General features: G+C 40.0%; 1 protein-coding gene across 4 annotated transcripts in view; it reads left to right on the forward strand.

Moving 5' to 3' along the window:
- TMEM255B (transmembrane protein 255B) overlaps nt 1-20,467 on the forward strand; it is a 119,323-nt gene that overhangs the window by 34,719 nt on the left and 64,137 nt on the right. For all 4 annotated transcript variants that reach the window (XR_012638152.1, XM_074944848.1, XM_074944858.1 and 1 more), the window contains exon 4: nt 11,803-11,892. Coding sequence is in view for 3 of the 4 variants with exons in the window: in XM_074944848.1 (XP_074800949.1) it covers nt 11,803-11,892 (90 nt within the window). In the remaining variant the exon portion in view is untranslated. The remainder of the gene's footprint in view (nt 1-11,802; nt 11,893-20,467) is intronic.

The following is a 20,467-nucleotide window of genomic DNA, read 5'->3' on the forward strand; positions in this document are numbered from 1 at the left end:
AAACTGAGGTAAATGGACCTGCTCAAAGCCACACATAATGTCAGTGGTGGAGCCAAAACTAGAGCTCAGGACATTGTGCCTCCCAACTATGTGCTTTTTGGCTCCAGGCAGTACTATCACTCTCATGCAATTTTTTTGCTTTCTGGTTCTGCAGATATAAAAAGTGGCAGAACTCGGAGCGTGATGGAAGGGAGTACAGCTTTCTCTGATGGGCTTTGATTATTTGCATCTTTGCCGTAAACTTCTTCCTCTTCATAGTTCAGGGTAACTACACCTGTATTTCCCTTCAGTGGTTCAGCAAGGGCACCCACTTCCAGTCTTGCAGCTGCCCTGTTGTTGCCTGTCTTGGGTGGAGACCCGCACCTCTCCTTTCTGACAGAGGTATTTCCAGCTGCACAGTTCCTTGCCTTCACTATGTATCTCCCAGCAGAGACAGGTTGCCCAAGGACATCTGCTTGCTTTCCTTTCAGAGGCTGGTATGGGAGAGATTGTCAACAGTTATAAGATATCAGTTCTTCCTATGCAAGCTTATTTTATTCTCAAGGTAAGAAGCATTACAGAGAATACATATTACAAACAATAAAAGAACCTACATGTAGGCTAAGAAGTTTTGGATTCTGGCAGGCCTGGTCATTCTGACTCTTCCTTTGGACTGGAGCCCTCCATGGAGCAGAGGTGTTGTCTGTTTACCACTTTGCGGGGAGGGAGGTGCTTCTCTTTAGATGTTACAACCTGAGTAAATTTACCTACTCACCCACTGCTGTTCTCCTATTTGCCCTTCCCATGCAAATACACACATTTCCCTCATAACACATATACAACTGCATTCTTAATACAATGGACTCCAAAGGTTTTAAAACACATTCAGTAAGGTTTAACTTAATTCAATAAGTTCATTCAGGATATTGCAGGAAACTGTCAGTCTATCACAACCATGATAAGACATTTCTTTGTTTTCAAGATCCCTAACTGACTCAGCTCCACTCTTTCAAACGTTTTGTTAATCCAATATCCTAAACTCCTAAAACACTCAAGAAAACATTCAGAGTGAGGGAAGTGGAAGGAAGTCCCCAGGTTTTTAAGATACCTTGCAAATTGCTTTTCACAGAGGTAACTGGTAAGAGGTATCAGCTACCTCTTCTGTGAAGTTGGTGTGCTGTTTGCAGAGGTGCAAAGGTGTTGGATCTGATTCTCTGTTGCCTTATACATGATATAGCCAGACCTTTAGGCAAAATGAGTGTACAATGCTACTAAATCCAAATAGTAGGTAGTGTTTCTACACCCACTTCATCCTCACATTGTACAGAGGTAAATGACTAATCAAACTGCCAGATAGTGGGGAACCAAGCCCATGATGTTTATACAAACTTATTTCATTGCTAAACATCTAAAATACTTTGCACTTATATGACACTTTTCATTTAAGTATCTGACAGCTCTTTTGAAAAGTGTGAATGTTATTTCCAGTTCATAGATGGAGAAATTAAGGCACCGAAAAGGGTAAAGGAGTTGCCCAAGCAGACATACTATGATGATGTTGGCAAGAAGACCCAGCTCTCCTGACTCCATCACCTTATCTGACGGTTAGACGCCCTTGCCTACCAATTTGTTCTAGCCATATTATAAATAGGTTTTTAGGGTCTAGCTAGGCCAAATTTGCCTGGGTTGCTTCCAGGCATGTCCTCCTTTGAATCAGCTAAATAATATTAATTGTGGCATTATGCAAGTGGCCAAAAATGCTCCCCCAGTTGTGCCGTTCAGAAGGCCATGTCAGTTTCCTTTGGGAGAGGACTGTATGCATTTTTCAATATGTAATGTTTAAATTTGAAAGTTGAAATCGGTACTGAAAGTCCCATATTTAGTTATGCAGGACTTTCCTTAAGGTAAAAACGTGTTGATACAGCTGAGTTCTTATCTTCACAAATTACAGTTTTCTACCTCTGGTTCTTTCAGTTGTTCCCAGTGCTGTAATTTAATTTGGATTTTTTTCCCTCGCTGATCTGGAGGGCAGTCTAAGAAACCATCCCACAGGCACTGGATGGACAATCGCAAAATTCTTTCATCATTAGAAATTCCAGTAATTGTACTCCGTGTTACAGCTAGAATTGACATTAATGAATAATGAAGCTCCAGCACATGACATAATCATATCTCCTGTGGTCTGACAGCTCTCGAGCAAAGTCTCCATTACAGCGATGCTATTACTGAAGAACCGACCTTTGGAAAGAATGGGCTGACGGGCCATAAATTGTGAGGCACATTACCTAGTGCAGCGATAAGCCTCCTTAATAGCCCAAGAGTGAGCACTGGTATAAGAGCCTGGCCTGTGTTAATTCTCTCCATAGAGGCAGAGCAATGGTTTCAGTCAATGATGGGGGCAAAAGCTGCTGTTGTGAAGAAGTCTGCGCAAAAGAGGAGGTAGAGGCCCCAAATCAGGGTACGTTAATTAACAATTGAAGATAGGAAAAAAAAAAAAGTATCTGACAACACAGGTGGCTCTTTACTGGGAGCAGCACCTCAAGGAGAATGCAATGAGTTTTATTCTCTTAGTTTTACAGGTTATGAAGCTATGGCCCTGCCATAGTAACAGGTGCAGTTCCTGGTGAGGATTGTGCCAGGTATTAAAAGTCCTTGTATGTTGTGGATGGTGATATAGTATGCAACCCATTTGTAAACTTCTGCTCTTATGGTATTAACTGGTGTGCTGAAAAAGTGCAATGAACTTATTTGACTACATCTTGAGCACTAAGCTTAGAGATACATGGAAATACAAGTAGTAAAAGCTCCACAGAACCCAAGTATGCATCTGATAAATTAGTTTTAGGAACAGCTACATGCCTCCTGTATTTCTTTACTAAATTAATTTGCTGTGCCCCCTTTGACTATATAAAGTGCTTTGAAAACCTGTGGTGTAACATTTATGCAGCTATTTCAGTGCCGTCTCCTTTCAAACCAAAAGGCATCAGATGACAGTGTTTCTCAGTTTACATTGATGCAGATAATTGCGACTCTGCCTCTACTTGGGGGGAAAAAAACAGAGATTTGATGAGGAGCACAGTACACAGAGACGCCAGAGCCTGTTTAATGCAAAAGCAACCATTTACCATGAGTAAAATGTTCTTGTTAGTTACATCTTATGCAGTAGTGATTTAGAAAACAAGAAAATCCATATATTTTTCTAGAGATTGAGCTACTTAGCCTAAACGCAGAGGGTCATGTATCTTGAGAAACATCCAGCACTCACAAGTGATTATAACAACAATCTTAATTTAGATATTGCCTTTGAGTGAAGGCGAGGAAGGGTTGATTCAGAGCCATAAAGGAGCCAGGTACGTATCAGAGCCACAATCTTGAGCCTAGCAGGTCTTATAGGGATGTACTTTGCCCTGAAGGCAGATGGTGGGGTACCAGCATATAACAAAATCATACGCTGAGAGATACTACACATTGATCTAAAATATGAAAGTCATGTCAGCAAAGGCAAACTTCTAAGGTTCAGAATTTGGGTGTACTTTATAAATGTCTCCAAAACTTGTAAAGCACCATCTCACGCCAAAACATGTTACTCCCCGCCTCCTTCTTCACCACTACAGGCTATTCATCTTTCTCCCTCTCACTGAACAGGCCCACTCACTACCACCCACTATCTTGAGCTGCCATTGTGAAGAGACCCAATGGTCTTATATACCCGTCTATATGTGTAGGGGGGAACCAACTGGCGTGGCCAAACTTCCTAAAATTTCATATCCTGTCTTTCCAAAGTTTAACTTCACCTAGCTTCCCTTCATCCAGCTGCTAATTTCATTCAGGCATTGGGAAACCTGTATGCTGATGGCTTTTGCGTTTGACATGAACCATAGGTAAAACTGGGTATTGTCTGCGTGCTGACGGCTTTTAAGCCCGTGGCAGGACAAAATCTCTCCTAGTCATTTTATATAAATGGCTAGGGGAGGGTATTGAGTCCTGTGGAACTCCACAGATGAGAACTTTTGAGATACGTCAACAGTTGTCTTTTGCAACAATTTAGGTGCAATCAGATAGAAAGTATCAAAGCCGGCTCAGTGCTCTTCCATTCACCTGCCAGGTGTTTAAGGGGAGTGAACAATCTCATTAGTTAGACTTCATGGTCAATGGCATTGCATGTTACTGAGAGATTGAGGAGTATGTGTATGGGTTCGAGATTGGCCCATTGCATTCTAGGGTGTCTCACATCGCACGAGTGGTAGAACAACAGCCATGTCTGCAGTGGTGAGCAGGAAGGAAACATTTCAGGTTCCACTGCTTCCAGAGAGGCGGAGTTGGGGCAACATGGTGACCACTTGTGCCCCTAGTAGTCAGGTGGGCTGAACAGAAGGTGCAGCACTCTTATTAATTGCACAAGAACTCAGAGTTCACAGCATCCAAAACTTCAAAAATGGGTGTTCAAAATTTGGGGATACTTTGATGTTGTCTCTTAATTAAGTCACATACAACCAGAGTACTATATGACTAATAATAAGACATGCGATTTTTAATATGGATGGAGTCTGACACAGTGAAACCTACACATCTGTTCTTTTAGAAGGCAGTTATGTTCCCTAATCCACTCTTTTTCTTTAGCTTTTCCCATTTCAGTATTTTATATTTCAGCTGTTTATATTTCAGTGGGGCTAATCATGATAGTGTACTCTCTATCCAGTAATAAATGCTTGATGGACTGTTCCTCCAGAGCACTAGTCCAGTCCTTTTTTCAAAAATATCTCTGTTTAAACAGCTGATTTATGTTTTTTCTTTTGATTATTCACTTAAGACGATTTTCACTGTCTATTAATTGACTGTACATGTTTCCCCTGGAAACAACCAAATTATTGTATTCTGTACCAGTGCCAATAATATGTTCCAATAATAATAGAGGTGGAAAAGTTCAGTTGCATAGCAATATAATCGTTAAAGCAGAGATTTTTACTGAATCAATGTTAAAAGGAATTCTTATTAATAAAGAAGTATTTACCATATAAAACATGATAAGTCAATATTAAAATGCGTATGAGAGTCTGTCTTTGATCTGAACCTGGGTTATTTTTTTTTAAAATTGACCCCTATTTTTCACTGGCTGCCACTTAGTAAAATTATCCATTGCAGTTTATTTACTACTGCTCTTCTTTCCCTGTCAATGACCAGCAGTTGGAATGTTTAGTAATGTAACGACTCCAGCAGTCATACTAGTCATGAGAATAAGCTTTTGAGTTTACAAGGTTTCTTCACTTTGCTGTCTTAACTGCATTTTTTGTGAAGTATCTCATTTTGTAGTTTGATTTGTCTCTCACTAAGAAAAACACGGTTGGAGAGACCATATTAGTCTGTAATTTTATTTTAAGATATTCTTTGTTCTGTTTTCTATTTCTGTTTCTTTTTATCTTTTTTGTATCTGGAGATATTTTACATAAATTTTGAATGAACCAAAAGAACCCAGCTGAAGTAAGGCCTCATTCTGTCATCTTCACTCACACCACATATTACCTTACTCCACAAGTTGTTCTATTAATTTCAATAGGAGATCTCTCAGGGTAAGGGTGGGATTCACAAAGGTATTTAGATGCCTAACTCCCTCCCCCTTTTGTTTTAATGGGAGTTAGGTGCCTAAGTAAGACTGCTACCCTAAATTACTATTCAATCTGAGTAAGGGTGGCCGAATCTAGCCCGAAGTCCATGAAAGTGTTTGCATGGGTAAATGATCATTAACATGAAGGAGGGCAGCAGAATCAACCCCACAATTTCTTACAAAACCAGTTTACTCTGTACCTTTATGTAGGCATTTCTTATAGATGTACTCAGTACAGGAATTGTGAGACTGAAAGTTAGCAAAATCTTGTTAGATGATTTAAGTGATTCTTGTGAGGGGAAAACATTGATTTTTGGAGTGTAAATCATCAATAAGTTGCTCATGTGTGAAATAGGAAAGGCAACTCTGGGTCAGTTTCCAGTAATTCATTCTCAGGTCAGATAGGCAATTTGGTAGCACCCGGATGAGTACACTAATTATTTGAGTAACTGCTATGGCTTGAAAAACAAGATAGAGATATATTTGAGCTTCATGTAGATTGGCCTGATTTAGGGTTTTTGTATGTCCACTGTCTTTCAGATAAAGAGATCATAAGTCTTAGCAACTGTACTTACACTGTGATATCACAGTCCAGCTTCCCATAAGTAACTTTAATGATAGCTCTGTGTGCATGAAGAGATGAAAGGATATATTAAAAAAGCACCCATGAATTGTGTCATTTGAAAGATGTGGGCCATATTGTGCCATCAGTTTTTTAAGCAGAATTTCTATTGATTTCATTGACGTATTTTATTTCAAAGTGGGTGGTACAATATTACCCTATATATATATATATATATATATATATATATATATATATAATATATATAAAAATCACATGATGCAGGATTGCAAGATTATAATTTGGTACTGACACACTATACATTTTTCTGCTTGAAGACACTAGTGTTCACCAATGCTGCTGTAGTTATGGGATGTGAAGTTTTAAAGTCTAACTTCACTCTTTCAGGGCTTCAGAATGAATATGTAGTGATTTGCGCTGGGGTGAACCATGGTACTCTATATAAGGTATCAGCTAGAGGGAAATTATTATGAAATTATAGGTGTCCAAAAAACCAATGATTTACTTTTATTCACTTGTTAATCCAAAACAGCTGCTTTGTTAAAATTCTAATTCTACAGTGCTGTATTCAGTTTTATTCTTCAGGATGAAAAGCTTTGTATAAATATTAGATAATAGTTAAAAGTGAATATTTCTATATGATTAGTTGATTGTGAACTGGATTCTTCTGTTTTGTTTTTAAATTAAAGCGCCAAGTTACAGCAGTTACTTATAACAGCAGTATCATATTGCCTTTATATAAATCCATGGTACGCCCACATCTTGAATACTGTGTGCAGATGTGGTCGCCCCATCTCAAAAAAGATATATTAGACTTGGAAAAGGTTCAGAAAAAGGCAACAAAAATGATTGGGGTATGGAATGGCTGCCGTATGAGGAGAGATTAATAAGACTGAGACTTTTCAGCTTGTAAAAGAGATGACGAAGGGGGGATATGATAGAGGTCTATAAAGTCATGACTGGTGTGGAGAAAGTAAATAAGGAAGTGTTATTTACTCCTTCTCATAACACAAGAACTAGGGGCCACCAAATGAAATTAAGCAGCGGGTTTAAAACAAACAAAAGGAAGTCTTTTTTTTCACACAACGCACAGTCAACCTGTGGAACTCCTTGCCAGAGGGTGTTGTGAAGGCCAAGACTATAACAGGGTTCAAAAAATAACTAGATAAATTCAATGGCTGTTAGTCAGGATGGGCAGGGATGGTGTCCCTAGCCTCTGTTTGCCAGAAGCTGGGAATAGGCAACAGGGGATGGATCACTTGATGATTACCTGTTCTGTTCATTCTCTCTGGGACACCTGGCATTGGCCACTGTCTGAAGACAGGATACTGGGCTAGATGGACCTTTGGTCTGATCCAGTATGGATGTTCTTATGTTCTTAAGATGGATGGATCAAAACAAAGTCTGTCTTTCCCAGTGAGTGTTTATAATGGTTATCAGGGTTTCCAAAAGAGGCCAGAAGAGAGAAGGACGGTACAGAGAGAGCAGGAAGGGATATGCCAGAAAACCATTGAGGAACAGAAAGAAAGTACAGGGAAAGTGGGAAAGTCTACATAATGTTTGCACAAACTGCCTTTCTGCACAGCATAGCTTAAATGATAGCATAGGCAGTCAATTTGGTTTGGGAGACTGGCTTCTCTCTAGTTTGTCAAATTCAGTGAATGAGTCACCTCAATCTTAAATTGAATTGATGTGTGTATGCCTAAAAATTTGCTATTACACAAGGATGTGCTATAAGATTCTCTCCCTACCTATCCACTGTCTTAAATTTTTAAAATTAGCCCATATGTATTAACATAATGACAGTGACAGAATATGATGGAGAATAATGGCTCTACATGAAGCAAATAACACATTTAAAAATAGAGGCTTAAACAGAAATAGAGGGCCAAATTTTTCAATGGGTCTCTGATGTCATACCAGCAAATTTTCTGTGTGTGAAACCAGCATTTTGGGGCTTTTGCCTGCAAGTGAATGTATTGTGTGGAATGTGTGGGTGCTGTTTTAGGGGCCAGTTTGATAATTCAGACCTGGATTTTTCTTGGGTACATCCTATGCTTTTAAAGGAGAAATTACTGTCAATGTAGCAAATAACAGACATTTTCAAAATTCCGCTAATGGAACTATGTGTTAGAGGTACTATTATCGTCTGTTCTATCAGCTCTCCCACATGTATCTATTTTCTTTCTTTTTTTCCTTCTTTAGAATCCTAGCATATAGAATAGAATATGAATATCATAGAATATCAGGGTTGGAAGAGACCTCAGGAGGTCATCTAGTCCAACTCTCTGCTCAAAGCAGGACCAACCCCAACTAAATCATCCCAGCCAGGGCTTGGTCAAGCAGAGCCTTAAAACCTCTAAGGATGGAGATTCCACCACCTCGCTAGGTAACCCGTTCTAGTGCTTCACCATCCTCCTTGTGAAATAGTGTTTCCTAATATCCAACCTAAACCTCCTCCACTGCAACTTGAGACCATTGCTTCTTGTTCTGTCATCTGCCACCACTGAGAACAGCCTAGCTCCATCCTCTTTGGAACCCCCCTTCAGGTAGTTGAAGGCTGCTATCAAATCCCCCCTCACTCTTCTCTTCTGCAGACTAAATAATCCCAGTTCCCTCAGCCTCTCCTCGTAAATCATGTGCCCCAGCCCCCTAATCATTTTTGTTGCCCTCCGCTGGACTCTCTCCAATTTGTCCACATCCCTTCTGCAGTGGGGGGACCAAAACTGGACACAATACTCCAGGTGTGGCTTCACCAGTGCCGAATAGAGGGGAATAATCGCTTCCCTCGATCTGCTGGCAATGCTCCTACTAATACAGCCCAATATGCCATTTGCCTTCTTGGCAACAAGGTTACACTGCTGACTCGTATCCAGCTTCTCGTCCACTGTAATCCCCGTGTCCTTTTCTGCAGAACTGCTGCTTAGCCACTTGGTCCTCAGCCTGTAGCGGTGCATGGGATTCTTCCTTCCTAAGTATAGGACTCTGCACTTGTCCTTGTTGAACCTCATCAGATTTCTTCTGGCCCAATCCTCCAATCCTTTATTTTCTTCTTAATAACTTAACTCTATTGTAAGTGAAAACTAAACCACCATGAAGTAAGGTTTTAGAGATCTAACTTGTGACTTAAACTCACAAATGCAAGGGGAGTCATAGCTAAGGTTGAAGTTTCAGGTGGGAACTGTGAGCCAGGTTCAGTTTGTGTATGCTGAATTCTCCTGATACAAACCCAGGTACAGGGTCTCCAGAGAAATAAGTTTTCTGAGTGGAGGGAGGTTGCAGTATTAGAAAGTATCCAAAACCTCTCCTCCACCAAAAGGAAGATGGTGGCCAGCGAAGTCCCAAAAATGAGTGGTGGCAATGGCCTGGAAAGAGTTATGGCCAGGGCAGTTGTGAAATACTCCGATGAGCACGTGTCTCCTTAATAAGCTTCTGCCAACGAGGCTGCTCTGGCCTTTATTGGTCCTGTGTATCAATGTAATGCATGCTTGGAGTTCTGGGCATTACCTGTTGTCTTAGTGTGGTTGACATGTCAGCTGTGTAATATTTTTGTAACGTGTTTTTAAGTGATGAATTATGTGCTTGGAGGATGATGTTACAGTGATAGAGTGCTCATTGGGTCACAGGCAAACCACAAGCCTACCGAGCCCAATACTTAACTAAGAATAAGCAACTGTTATTGAGAGAGTATGGCTGGCATAAGAATTGGTCTCTATCTGTTAAGAGAAGGGTAACACTGGCCCTTCTGTTCCATGAATAATATGTCCTTAATTGATTTTAATTACAATCTTAATGAGATAATTGAAATCAAGTCCAGAACTGTCACTAGTAGACTTGTAAGGCGAAAACCAGCAGTTGCAGATTATTGTGATAGCAACCAAATGTGCTAGGGACTATAAAATACACAGGAAGACAAACGACTCCCCCGTTGCTGCTCCAATGTGTTCTCCTTCCACCTCTATGGTTTAGATTCAGACTGAGGAAGAGACTTTGGAGAAAGCAGAGCGGAAAAACCCAAAACCACTTCAAGGATGCCCATTTCAATGTAAGTCTTTAAAAATGGAGGATTCCATGATGGTGTGAATAAGACCTTGTCTACACGACAGGGGAAATTCGATCTAAGCTACGCAATTTCAGTTACGTAAATAGCATAACTCAAATCGATGTAGGTTAGATCTACTTACCGCGGGATGTCGATGGGAAACGCTCTCCCGTCAACTCCCCTTACTCTTCTCCATCCGGTGGAGTACAGGAGTCCACGGGAGAGCAATCTGCAGTCAATTTAACAGGACTTCACTAGACCTGCTAAATCGACCGCTGATGCGTCGATCGCTGCTTGTCAATCCCCTGGTAAGTGTAGACAAGCACTAAGGATCTGTATAGCTTCACCTGCCTCCTGCAGTTACTGGCAGCCACTCCTGTAAGGGGGAAGTTGGTCTCTGTTGGAGTCAATGTGGGGGAGAGCTAATGTTAAATAATAAAATAAACCTTAAACCTCCTGCATTGCACCTTAGGAATAAAGGTTCTGATCCTGCAAAGACTTATGCAAATGCTTAAGTTTATATTTTATGAGAAGTCCTGTTGAGATCAGTGGGACTCCTCTCAGTACATAGAGGTAAATAGGATCAGGGTCAAGGTGAGAAGATTTTCAGGGCAAATAATTATTTAAGATATATTAATTGACTTAGGTGGCTTAAAAGGTTGAGAGGGCATCTGTAAGTGCCTAGACTACCATAGCTCCTTTTCTTATACTCTCTGTTTCCCTGCCACTCCAGCACTTCTTACCAAGCATTGATATATCTCTGTCTACTGTACTTAGCTACATTTCCATTATTGTAGCTGATCAGTATTATGATATAGTGTGTATGTGTGAATGATGTGCTATAATATTTAATTTGTAACATACTAGGGCATTTCAAAGTTGGGATATTTTGATGGTATTTCTGCTCTTGTTTTGATTTTAAATAAATAAAATGCTTCATCTTAACTGTTGGGAAATGTTTAAACAAACTCCAGGGAAAATGAGGTGATTCCAGGCAGTTTTGGAAAAATCTTATAAACAATGTGGAGGAGCTAAACATGGAATATAATATCAGTCCTCAAATTTTTCTAAGGGGAAAAAGAATCAATAAGCTGGTTGGGGTAGCAAAAGCTTTCTTACAGTTGACGGATGTGCATTTGGCTGGTTATTAGCTTGTTGCAAGGTCCTTATTTGTGTGCGTGAATTGCTACTGCTGTAACAAAGCTTTACAGATTTATTTGAGCCAATGGAGAAGTGGCTCTTGTCTTTGCCATGCTCCCTACAGAGACCACTGCTGGTTTATTTGATACACTTGATTTAGGAGAAATCACCATTGAATTTAATAGCTCTTACAGCTTTTTTCATTTTTAGTGGAAAGATTTAAGCTTTTCCAACAGACTGGGCTGTACATCAATTCAGAGGAACTGGTAGCTGCAAGAATTTCTACCTTGTTGCCTTGTGCCACTGGTATTCGCATTGCAGTGGTGCAAAGTGAGCGATTACATTTGATGACACAAGTGAAACGTCTCATTCTAGTTTGTCAGAGCAATTTTTTTTATAATTGTGTCTCAAGAATTGCACGGAACAAGTTTGTTAAATCCGCTTTTCTCTTTCTAGTTGGTAGCATCCATCGTGTTTATCAGCTTTGGAGTGGTAGCAGCATTCTGTTGTGCAATAGTTGATGGAGTCTTTGCCGCACGACATATAGTAAGTATGGTCCTTAATGTTTTTTCTTTTGGTTCAGAATGCTCATAACACTTTCAGTAGAAAATATTTTCTTCTGAGTTATGATAAGCAATGTTTTAGTTACTTGGTAGCCCTTCTAGTTAGAGAAATGATTTATTCGTTGAAGATTATGCCATTCCTGTTGGCAGAAAACTGATTGGGGTTTCCTATTCATGTCAAAACTTAGAGATGTTGCCAAGAATATGTTCATGTCTATGTGAGTTTCAGCTACTGAGGAAAAGTTAAATGATACAATGACAGGAGCTCACAGACTACTGCCTGCTTAGGAAAGTGAGGATATTTCAGGCTCCCTGCAAAGCTTTTTCATTATTCAGAACTCCAGACATACAGAAGCCCTAAGCATGGCCAGTCAGGATGTGGAACACTCCAAATTCATATTGTTCAGGGTACATATTGTTCAAAGCAGTCACACTACACCATGGCCCAGCACAGGGGTGGCTTTGCCCCAGGTCCTTTCAAGAAAGGGAGTGGGGTACAACAGAGGAGGAGAGATCATTTTGATGGAGAAGAAGATAGAGAGATGGTAAGGCTATGGTTAGAGGTAGAGAGGATGGAAAGTTATTTGGGAACTCCTACCAAGTGACAAACAACCCCAACCTGACCATCTCCCAACTGCCTAATGCTCAACCCACCAGAGTGACAAGCATCTTCAGTCTATCTTCCAAAAGCCCCATGCAGCCCCTTGCTCTTCTCTCTGCAATGACCTTGTCCTCCTTCTGACCAAAAAGACCTCACAACTGTGTTTACTTCACTAGTCCATTTATTTGATTATTAGGTCATAGAACATTTATTATTTGTATTACTGTAGCATCTGGAAGCCCCAGTCATAGACCAGGATCTCATTGAGCTAGGTGCTGTACACAAACAAAGCAAAAAGACAATCCCTGCCCCGAAGAACTTACAATCTAAGAATAAGACCAAAGACAACAGATGGATGATGCAGACAGATTTGAATGTGGGGTTATTTGAATATCTCAGCTCACATTCAGATTTTTATCAATCCTGTTTCTTTTTCCTTTGTATTTTTTTAATTCCCTTAAAAACAAGGAAATCAAGTGCAGAAATCTACATTAAGGCATCCTTTTGATTGAGATTTTGTATAAATGTCAAGAAATGCAAAGTTAAGTTTTTAACAGAATTGTAACTCAGATACATTGCACACAACATCACATATTAACTAAAATACACACATCACACACGCTACTACAAAATTTTATGGCCTTGATTTTCATCAGACTTACACTGGTGTGACTTAATTGATGATTCCTGATGTGTAGTGGTGGAGCAAGTGGAGGCTAGGACCCGGATGCTTTTTCTTTATCATTATTTTCCCCTCCAAAACAATGTGGAGACTACAGCTGGGTGATTGGTTTTTTTGACTGAATCTTTTTTCTGAAAAATGCAGATTTGGGTCCACTGAAACATTTAGTGAACTCGGGTCCATTCTGGTGAATTGTTTTGGTCGGAAAGAAAAAGAGAAAAAATTTGGGAACATTGAAATAGTTTGCTTTGACATGTTTCAGTTTTCACCAAACTGAGGAGGAGATGGTGGCAGTAACCCCTTTATACTCAATGGCCCAAGGCACTTACCTGGGATGTGGTTCGAATCCCTGCTCTGGAGTAGGGACTTGAACCCAATTCTCTCATCCCAGGTGAGTGCCTAACTACTGGGATATTTGCTGTTCTGGGGTGGGTTTCTCTGTCTCTTCTGTTGAAGCTGTTCTACTTTGTATAAATAATTAAATTTTCATTGGAGCAGGGACTGGAACCTGGCTGTCCCCCCCCCCCCTCCTCAGGTGAATGCCATGAGCACGGGCTATAGAGCCCTCTCCCCCCCCCATGAGTCTGGTTATTATAAATAAAAATTATACTTGGAGAGGAAGAGGAACTTTAGTGATCTGTTACTTTTTAAAAAAATTTGTTTTATGGTTATTACATGATCTGGTTTAATCTCCTTCTCTTGTAACTGGTAGGTTTTATATTTCAGCTGTGCAGAACCCTTAGTATCTCAGCTGAAGGTGATTTATATTGATTGATTGATTGTGATTTTTATGGTTATAAATATGCGATGATGATGAGCTTTCAGTCTGCTCTGAGCAATGAGGCTGCATGCTGTTGTGTTTTCCTGGAGCTGCCTAGGAAATATTGTAACTCCAGGAATCACAGTCTCCCTCCTGGTTTCCTTACTGCTCTGGGGAAGTAGTAAAGTACTCCAAGTCAGTATCAGGTGCAGTATACAGTTACTGATGCATCAGGAGTCAGGACAGCTATGCTGCCTGTGAGTTGTAGAGGGGAAGGCTATCCTCCCTTCTCTTGTTCAGTCTGGGAATGTAGATGCTGTGCAGAGTTGCTTCCTCTCTTGCCCTGTGAATGCTGGTGTGGGTTGCTGGCACAAGGAAGCACTTTATACCTGGTTACTCCCATGTGTCTGTGTACAGAACAGAACAGGGTCTGGCCTAAACTGAGCATCAGTTCAGTTTTTTGTAACCTCTTTGCCCTTCCATATATTTTTGGCTCTATCTTATTTATGGTGTGGCTTCTTTATCATCTCTGATTTCTTTGCAACTCATTCAGAGGAATAATGCTGTTATTAATATAAATATCATATTCACATTAATGTGTGGAGTGAGATCTACAAATATGTTAGTGAGGCAGATTTGTGAAATCTGCCAATAGGAATAGTGTAGAATTCATCAGCACCATGGTATCAGAGAACCTTTTTAGTATGGTAAGGTGTGTATTTTTAGGGTTCATTCCCTGATTCAACCCTCACTATGAACAAGTGACCATTGTGTATGTATTCAAAAGTGTGTGCAACCCATCAAGATACTAAAAGGTTAGACAAAGAATGTCGCCTTCTCTGATGCATGGTATTATGTCTGAGGGCACTGTGTAGGAAAAATCTCAAACACAGAGACAAATAACAGCCCTTTAATATTTCTAGGGACTTGCTTAGTCATTCTTCACTCTCTTGCCTTTCAGCTCCCTGCACTTACTTCACACATCTGCTCCAGAAACGACATTTCTCCCTTATCTTGGGCAAATAGTAATATCATCTTAGTATATGTGTATACTCTCATATCTGAAGAAAAATGTCTCTTAAGTAATACCCACCATTTATATTCTTCCCATGTATATCAAAGTACAAATATCTGCACGCCTCTTTCTGTCATGGCATGCCCTTGGAGTGGCCTTATTCGTACAGGGCTGTGAAGTTGAAAGGGGAGTTCTGGGCCTAGACATTCAAAGGCTTGTCACAATGCAATTTCAAGACACAAGGGTGTTGCATTGCCCCAAAGAGAAGGCCCATAGCAGTCTTGGATGTAGTTCAGAATCCAGCAAGTCAGTGACTAAGCCCATTAAGTTGCAGTTGTCATCTGCTCAGTGCTGGACAAAATACAGACGTTTGTCCTTGAGATTTACTCTAAAATGAAACAAGACAAATGCAGACCTGTCACGAGGGCCATCGGGTAAATCGGTGAAGTTTACACTGTTTACCTATTTACTCTGAGTTTGATCCAGACATCTTTCTTCAGTAGTACAGTACAAAGACTTTATTTAGCGATATTGCTAGAAAATTAGAGATCATGCAAAACTTATCATAGTCACCATCCAACTTATTCCATTCTTAGCTGCCTAACAGAGAAGTGCAAGAACTTAATAAGGAAGGGTGAAATAAGGTGACAGGTCACCTAACTTTACTGACCACCAAACAGGTGGAGGGGGAGTTGCTACTCACTCCTATGTTGTCTAATGAACTAGTAGCACATATCGAAGGAAGGCATATCAGATAGCCCACCTTTGTCACTGTTGTTTTAATAATTCTTTACCTTTCCCCATTTTACCCACATAATTTCTTCTTGATGGGGGCAGTAACAGTGTTTTAATTCCTCACAAGATATTGCCAGTAGCTCTCGTACTGTACCGGTATCATGCTACTCACTAATATCTGAGATGTGGTTTGGCTGCTACCGTTTAGGAATCATTTATGGATTTTTGGTCCAAGCTGCCCTCTCTGCAAGGAGAGGCCAAAATCCTGGCCTACATAAGGGACTGCTGTTTCTGTGGCATTGGACATTCCTTCCCTCCCCAGATGTTCCTCCAGGGATCCAGGGGTGTGGAGGAAGCTGGGCTTTGGGAGACAGGGATCAGGGCAGGTAAGACAGCCAGTCTATGTAGCTCTTTACTCATCCCCTCCAACTCATGAGGATTCCAACCTAAGTTTAACAAAGCTTTTGTCTGCATTAACTTGTCAAGTTCTAAATCTGTCTTGAGGAGGAGTCTGGGGCTGGTGGAGGAGCCCCTGGCAGCATTGCTCCAAGAGGGAGAAAGGCACTAGTTGAAGCCAGGAAGGCAGTTTAGAGAGGTACAGGGTTTCCACACATCTCCATCAAGATCTTCTGGTTAGGCAGGCTGAATCCCTTTCCAGTTCCATACAGAGGGGTTGCAGCACAGAACAGGCATTTCCTCCTCACAACGAAGCCACAGGAGGGAGCACCACAAGCAGAAACCTGGCATTTCCAGTCACCTATGCAGGAATGACCTGGCAGAAAGTCAGGGCATTCAAACCATTTTTTTAAATGATCCAAAATTGTGAAACAGTATAAGTCTGAGAGCTGTAGGGGCATGAGTGTGGGGAAGGGTAGAATTAAGATGATAAAGTAGCCTGGTTCAGAACTCCAATAAATACAACACAACCCTTCACACCAATTAAAAATAAGAAACGTCCCTTATTTGTCTTTCATTCGTGACTTCATTAAAGTAGGAAGAGATGGAAACAAGGCAAATAAATCCCCACATTATAATCCTTGCCAGTTTGTGCCTGCTTCTGAATGTTGAGGCCTTTTTTTTTTTTTAAGCCCAGTTTCTCTTGCTTTTATAATGCTGTGGATGAAATCATAAAGTACTTTCTCTGTTTTTTATTTTTCTTAAAAGACATAAAGTTGACGAAATCCTGCTTAGAAGGGGATATTCTTCAGAAAAGATATATTTAAATTATTTAAGACTCATTTAAAAACACTTCACTTAATAGAAAGCTCTGGAGCAAAGCACTTATAAAATTAAAGACACTGAAGTAAAAGTAGCTTGATATAAAGTGGCACTAGCTCATTTGAGAAATAATAGTGCAGATGTAATTTACCGCGTAGGGTTCATTTCAGCACTAATCCATTCAACTGCACTCTTCACCTTTAAAAAAAGAAAAGAAAAAAAGACTAGAATCAAATGAAACAAATCAAAGCTACAAGTAATGTGCAGTGATGTTATTTCAGAAAAATATGGAGACTACAGGAATCCATTATCTGCCAATCATGTTTGCTTGAGGCATGTTGTTACCTAGGAGTGGACTGGAACACTGATTCTGCAAACATCAGAATGGTGTTACTGTTCAGTGTTACATCCGAGGGTCATTAGAAACAATGTGGTATTAATTGACAAGGAAAGAATTTAAATAATGGTGTTCATGACTCACTGACTTGTTGTGGAGGCACTGGTTCAGACTCCATAGTTAAGGCTGAGTTGAATTTTGCACTTAACAAAGAAGTTGAATCCTGCATTATGTCTGGAATATATCATATCCACTTCAAGATTACAGAATTTACTCTGAGTTCAGAATGAATTTTCTGAATATTTGCACTGAAAATGCAGATTTAGAACACCCAAACAACCTTAGTTTTGCCTTGTCAGACTTCCTGTATAGTTAAAGCTCTGAAATCTTGTGCATAGGATACAGTCGAATATATGTTTTATGATTATTGGTAATTTTTTCTCATTATTCTTCATGACAATGTTTATCCTCCAACTCTGCTCTGTAGTGACACTGCAAAAACCATGCAAATATAGTTTAGGCATTTTAGTGTTTTGTGGATCCAGATTAGAGTACACTGATTGTGAAAGACACATTCGAATTTTTTTTTTCAATTTCCCCTTATTATGTCACTACAGAGCAGAGTTAAGGTTGTTTGGGTGCCCAAACTGTCAATTTCCATCCCTTATCATGTCTGGTTTTCTTTTAAATGTAACCTTAAGTGAATTTACTGGGTTAATAAAGCTTGAGTCCCTGTAATGTATTTTATCCTAAATTACTGACATGTATTTTTAACTAGAGATGGGTGAAATGTTTTTGGACAAATAGTTTATTTACTAAAAAATTCAGTTTCAGGTCAGCTGAAACTATTTGTGAATTTGTGTTGAGTTCTCTGAATAGTTTTGACAAAATAGAAAAAGTCAAAGATTTTCTGTAGTGTTGAAACAAAATGTTTCATTTTTGTTTTGACCTTAAAAATTGCATTTTGACTTTCAGGTATTTTAACAAAAGCAAGTAAAGTAGTTCCCAAATGGGGGAATGGACGTGGCGGTGTGCTACCATCTCCTCCTCATTTGTAAGCTGTATCCCAGTGGTAAGGGAACTCCCCTGGCATGTGGGAGACCGAGGTTCAGTTCTGTTCCCAACACCTGATGTAGAGAAGAGATTTGAATGTGGGTCTCCCCCATTACAGGAAAATGTCCTAAGCACTGGGTTATGTGATATTCTAGTATGGGGTTTTTTCAGTCTCTCCTCTTGAAGTTATTCCACTTTTTTTATAAATAATTAAGGAGTCACTGGAGCAGGGACTTGAGTCTTCCACATCCTAGGTGAGTGCCCTAACCACCAAGACAGTCATTCACACTATTTTCCCTGGCCCAATGGCTGTTCATCGCAAATGCCTACAAATTGTCACTAAGAATGAGTGACAGCTTAGAAGGGAGCTGCTGCTGCTGGCACCGCCTCCTCCCATGGCCATTTTGTCTTTTGCTTGTGTGGGTGAAAATGCTTGAAAGTGTAAATGCAGTTATTTCAGGTTGGAATGAAATGTTACCTTTTGACATTCCTGAAATGTTTTGATTTGAAAATTTTCTTTTCAGTCATATTGAAATATTTTGATTTTGACTTTTTTTGACATTTTGATTTGCTGAAATTTTTTTGACAAATATCATGTTTGGTTTCACCCAAAACGAAATTTTGTGTTTCTTTTTTTTCCTTTTTTTTGCAGCTGCCAGTGAACCAAAAAATTCATTATTTGCCCAGCTCTCCTCTCAACCTTAACACCATCTTAATGTGGTTTTTGTCTAGGAATTGATAAAAGGTGCTTTAAACAGAAGTGATTTTTAAGGGGGTTTCACTTTAGGTAGGCTCTCTGTAAAGAAATGGAGGGACAGTATAAATCTTCCGAATGGATAGTTGTGGATGCTTGCTGCCCTGTCCATTTGCTGATTGGCTGGTGTTTCTCTCCTGGTGACCTGTCCCTCTTCCAAAGACAGCCTTAAAAGTTTATTGAAAAGGCTAAGTTAGAGTAGCTTGGCTAGGAGTTGTGCAGCTAAAGCCTCTTACAATGTTTTGAAAATTTACCCTTAATGTATTTATATTTTTTTGTGATTTTTGTCTCTTTTATCCCATAACCCCAAACGTCACCTTCCAAGTTTCTGAAACTTGGGAGTCCTGACTAGTGTGAGTTAAGTGGATAATCTTTTCAAGGAACTGCAGTGGATGACAACATTATTAAGGTTAACTGCTGCTTAAAACCTCTATTTATGAATTGAGAGATGCTGAAAGAGCATTTTACATGAAAGAGGGATCCAAATAATTGGAGGCAGTCAATGGTGGGTTTTCATGGGCAGCCAACAATAAAATATGTCTCGGTCCTCTAATAATAATGGTGAGCATTAAAGTGATGGCATTGCATTATGGAGTAAAGCCAGAAGCAAACCATTTGAAGGAAAATCACATTATAAAGATCTGAGGAGAAGAACTTTTTGCTTCATTTCTTAGAAACTTCAGAATTGTGTTTTCTACTTACAGGAGACTAGATCCCTTTAAAACATTCCCTAATTTTCTTCTTAAGAATCCTTGGTCTGAGCCTGAGGAAGAAGTGCACAAATGTCAAGGAAACTGGCCATAGAGAGGATAAAATGCCTTCCCCTGCAAGATCTGCCTGTCCACAGTCAGGGGAGGATGTTGTCTGTTTCATTTAGACAATAGAAGCACAAATTTTACTTTGTTTTTTGAGATCTAGGAACGTATTTACTTTCTGCTACATGGACTCTCATGATTCACTAGTGGGAAGTGTTGGCTAAATAAGGGAATGGCTGTGGAAGCTTGGATACGGGTTTCTTCTAAAGTTAGTTGTCATAGAGTCTAGAGCTTGAACTGTAGAGCCTCTGAGAGGACGCTGCAGAGTAGCAGCCGTGTTAGTCTGTATCCGCAAAAAGAACAGGAGGACTTGTGGTACCTTAGAGACTAACAAATTTATTTGAGCATAAGCTTTCAAATAAATTTGTTAGTCTCTAAGGTGCCACAAGTCCTCCTGTTCTTTGAGAGGAGGTTGTATGACATCTGAAATCATATGCTGTAAATATCAGTGACCTTGTTTGATGCATTTTAATCTCACTGCGGGTGGATGGGGGGCGGGAAGCTTCTGAAGACCCAGACTTGGTATCACTTGTCTCCAGATTAGGTTCAGGTTCCATGCTGGCCAGCGCCACATACCAAGATCCAGGT

Source organism: Natator depressus, chromosome 1 (assembly GCF_965152275.1).
Source record: "Natator depressus isolate rNatDep1 chromosome 1, rNatDep2.hap1, whole genome shotgun sequence".
Lineage (NCBI taxonomy): Eukaryota > Metazoa > Chordata > Testudines > Cheloniidae > Natator > Natator depressus.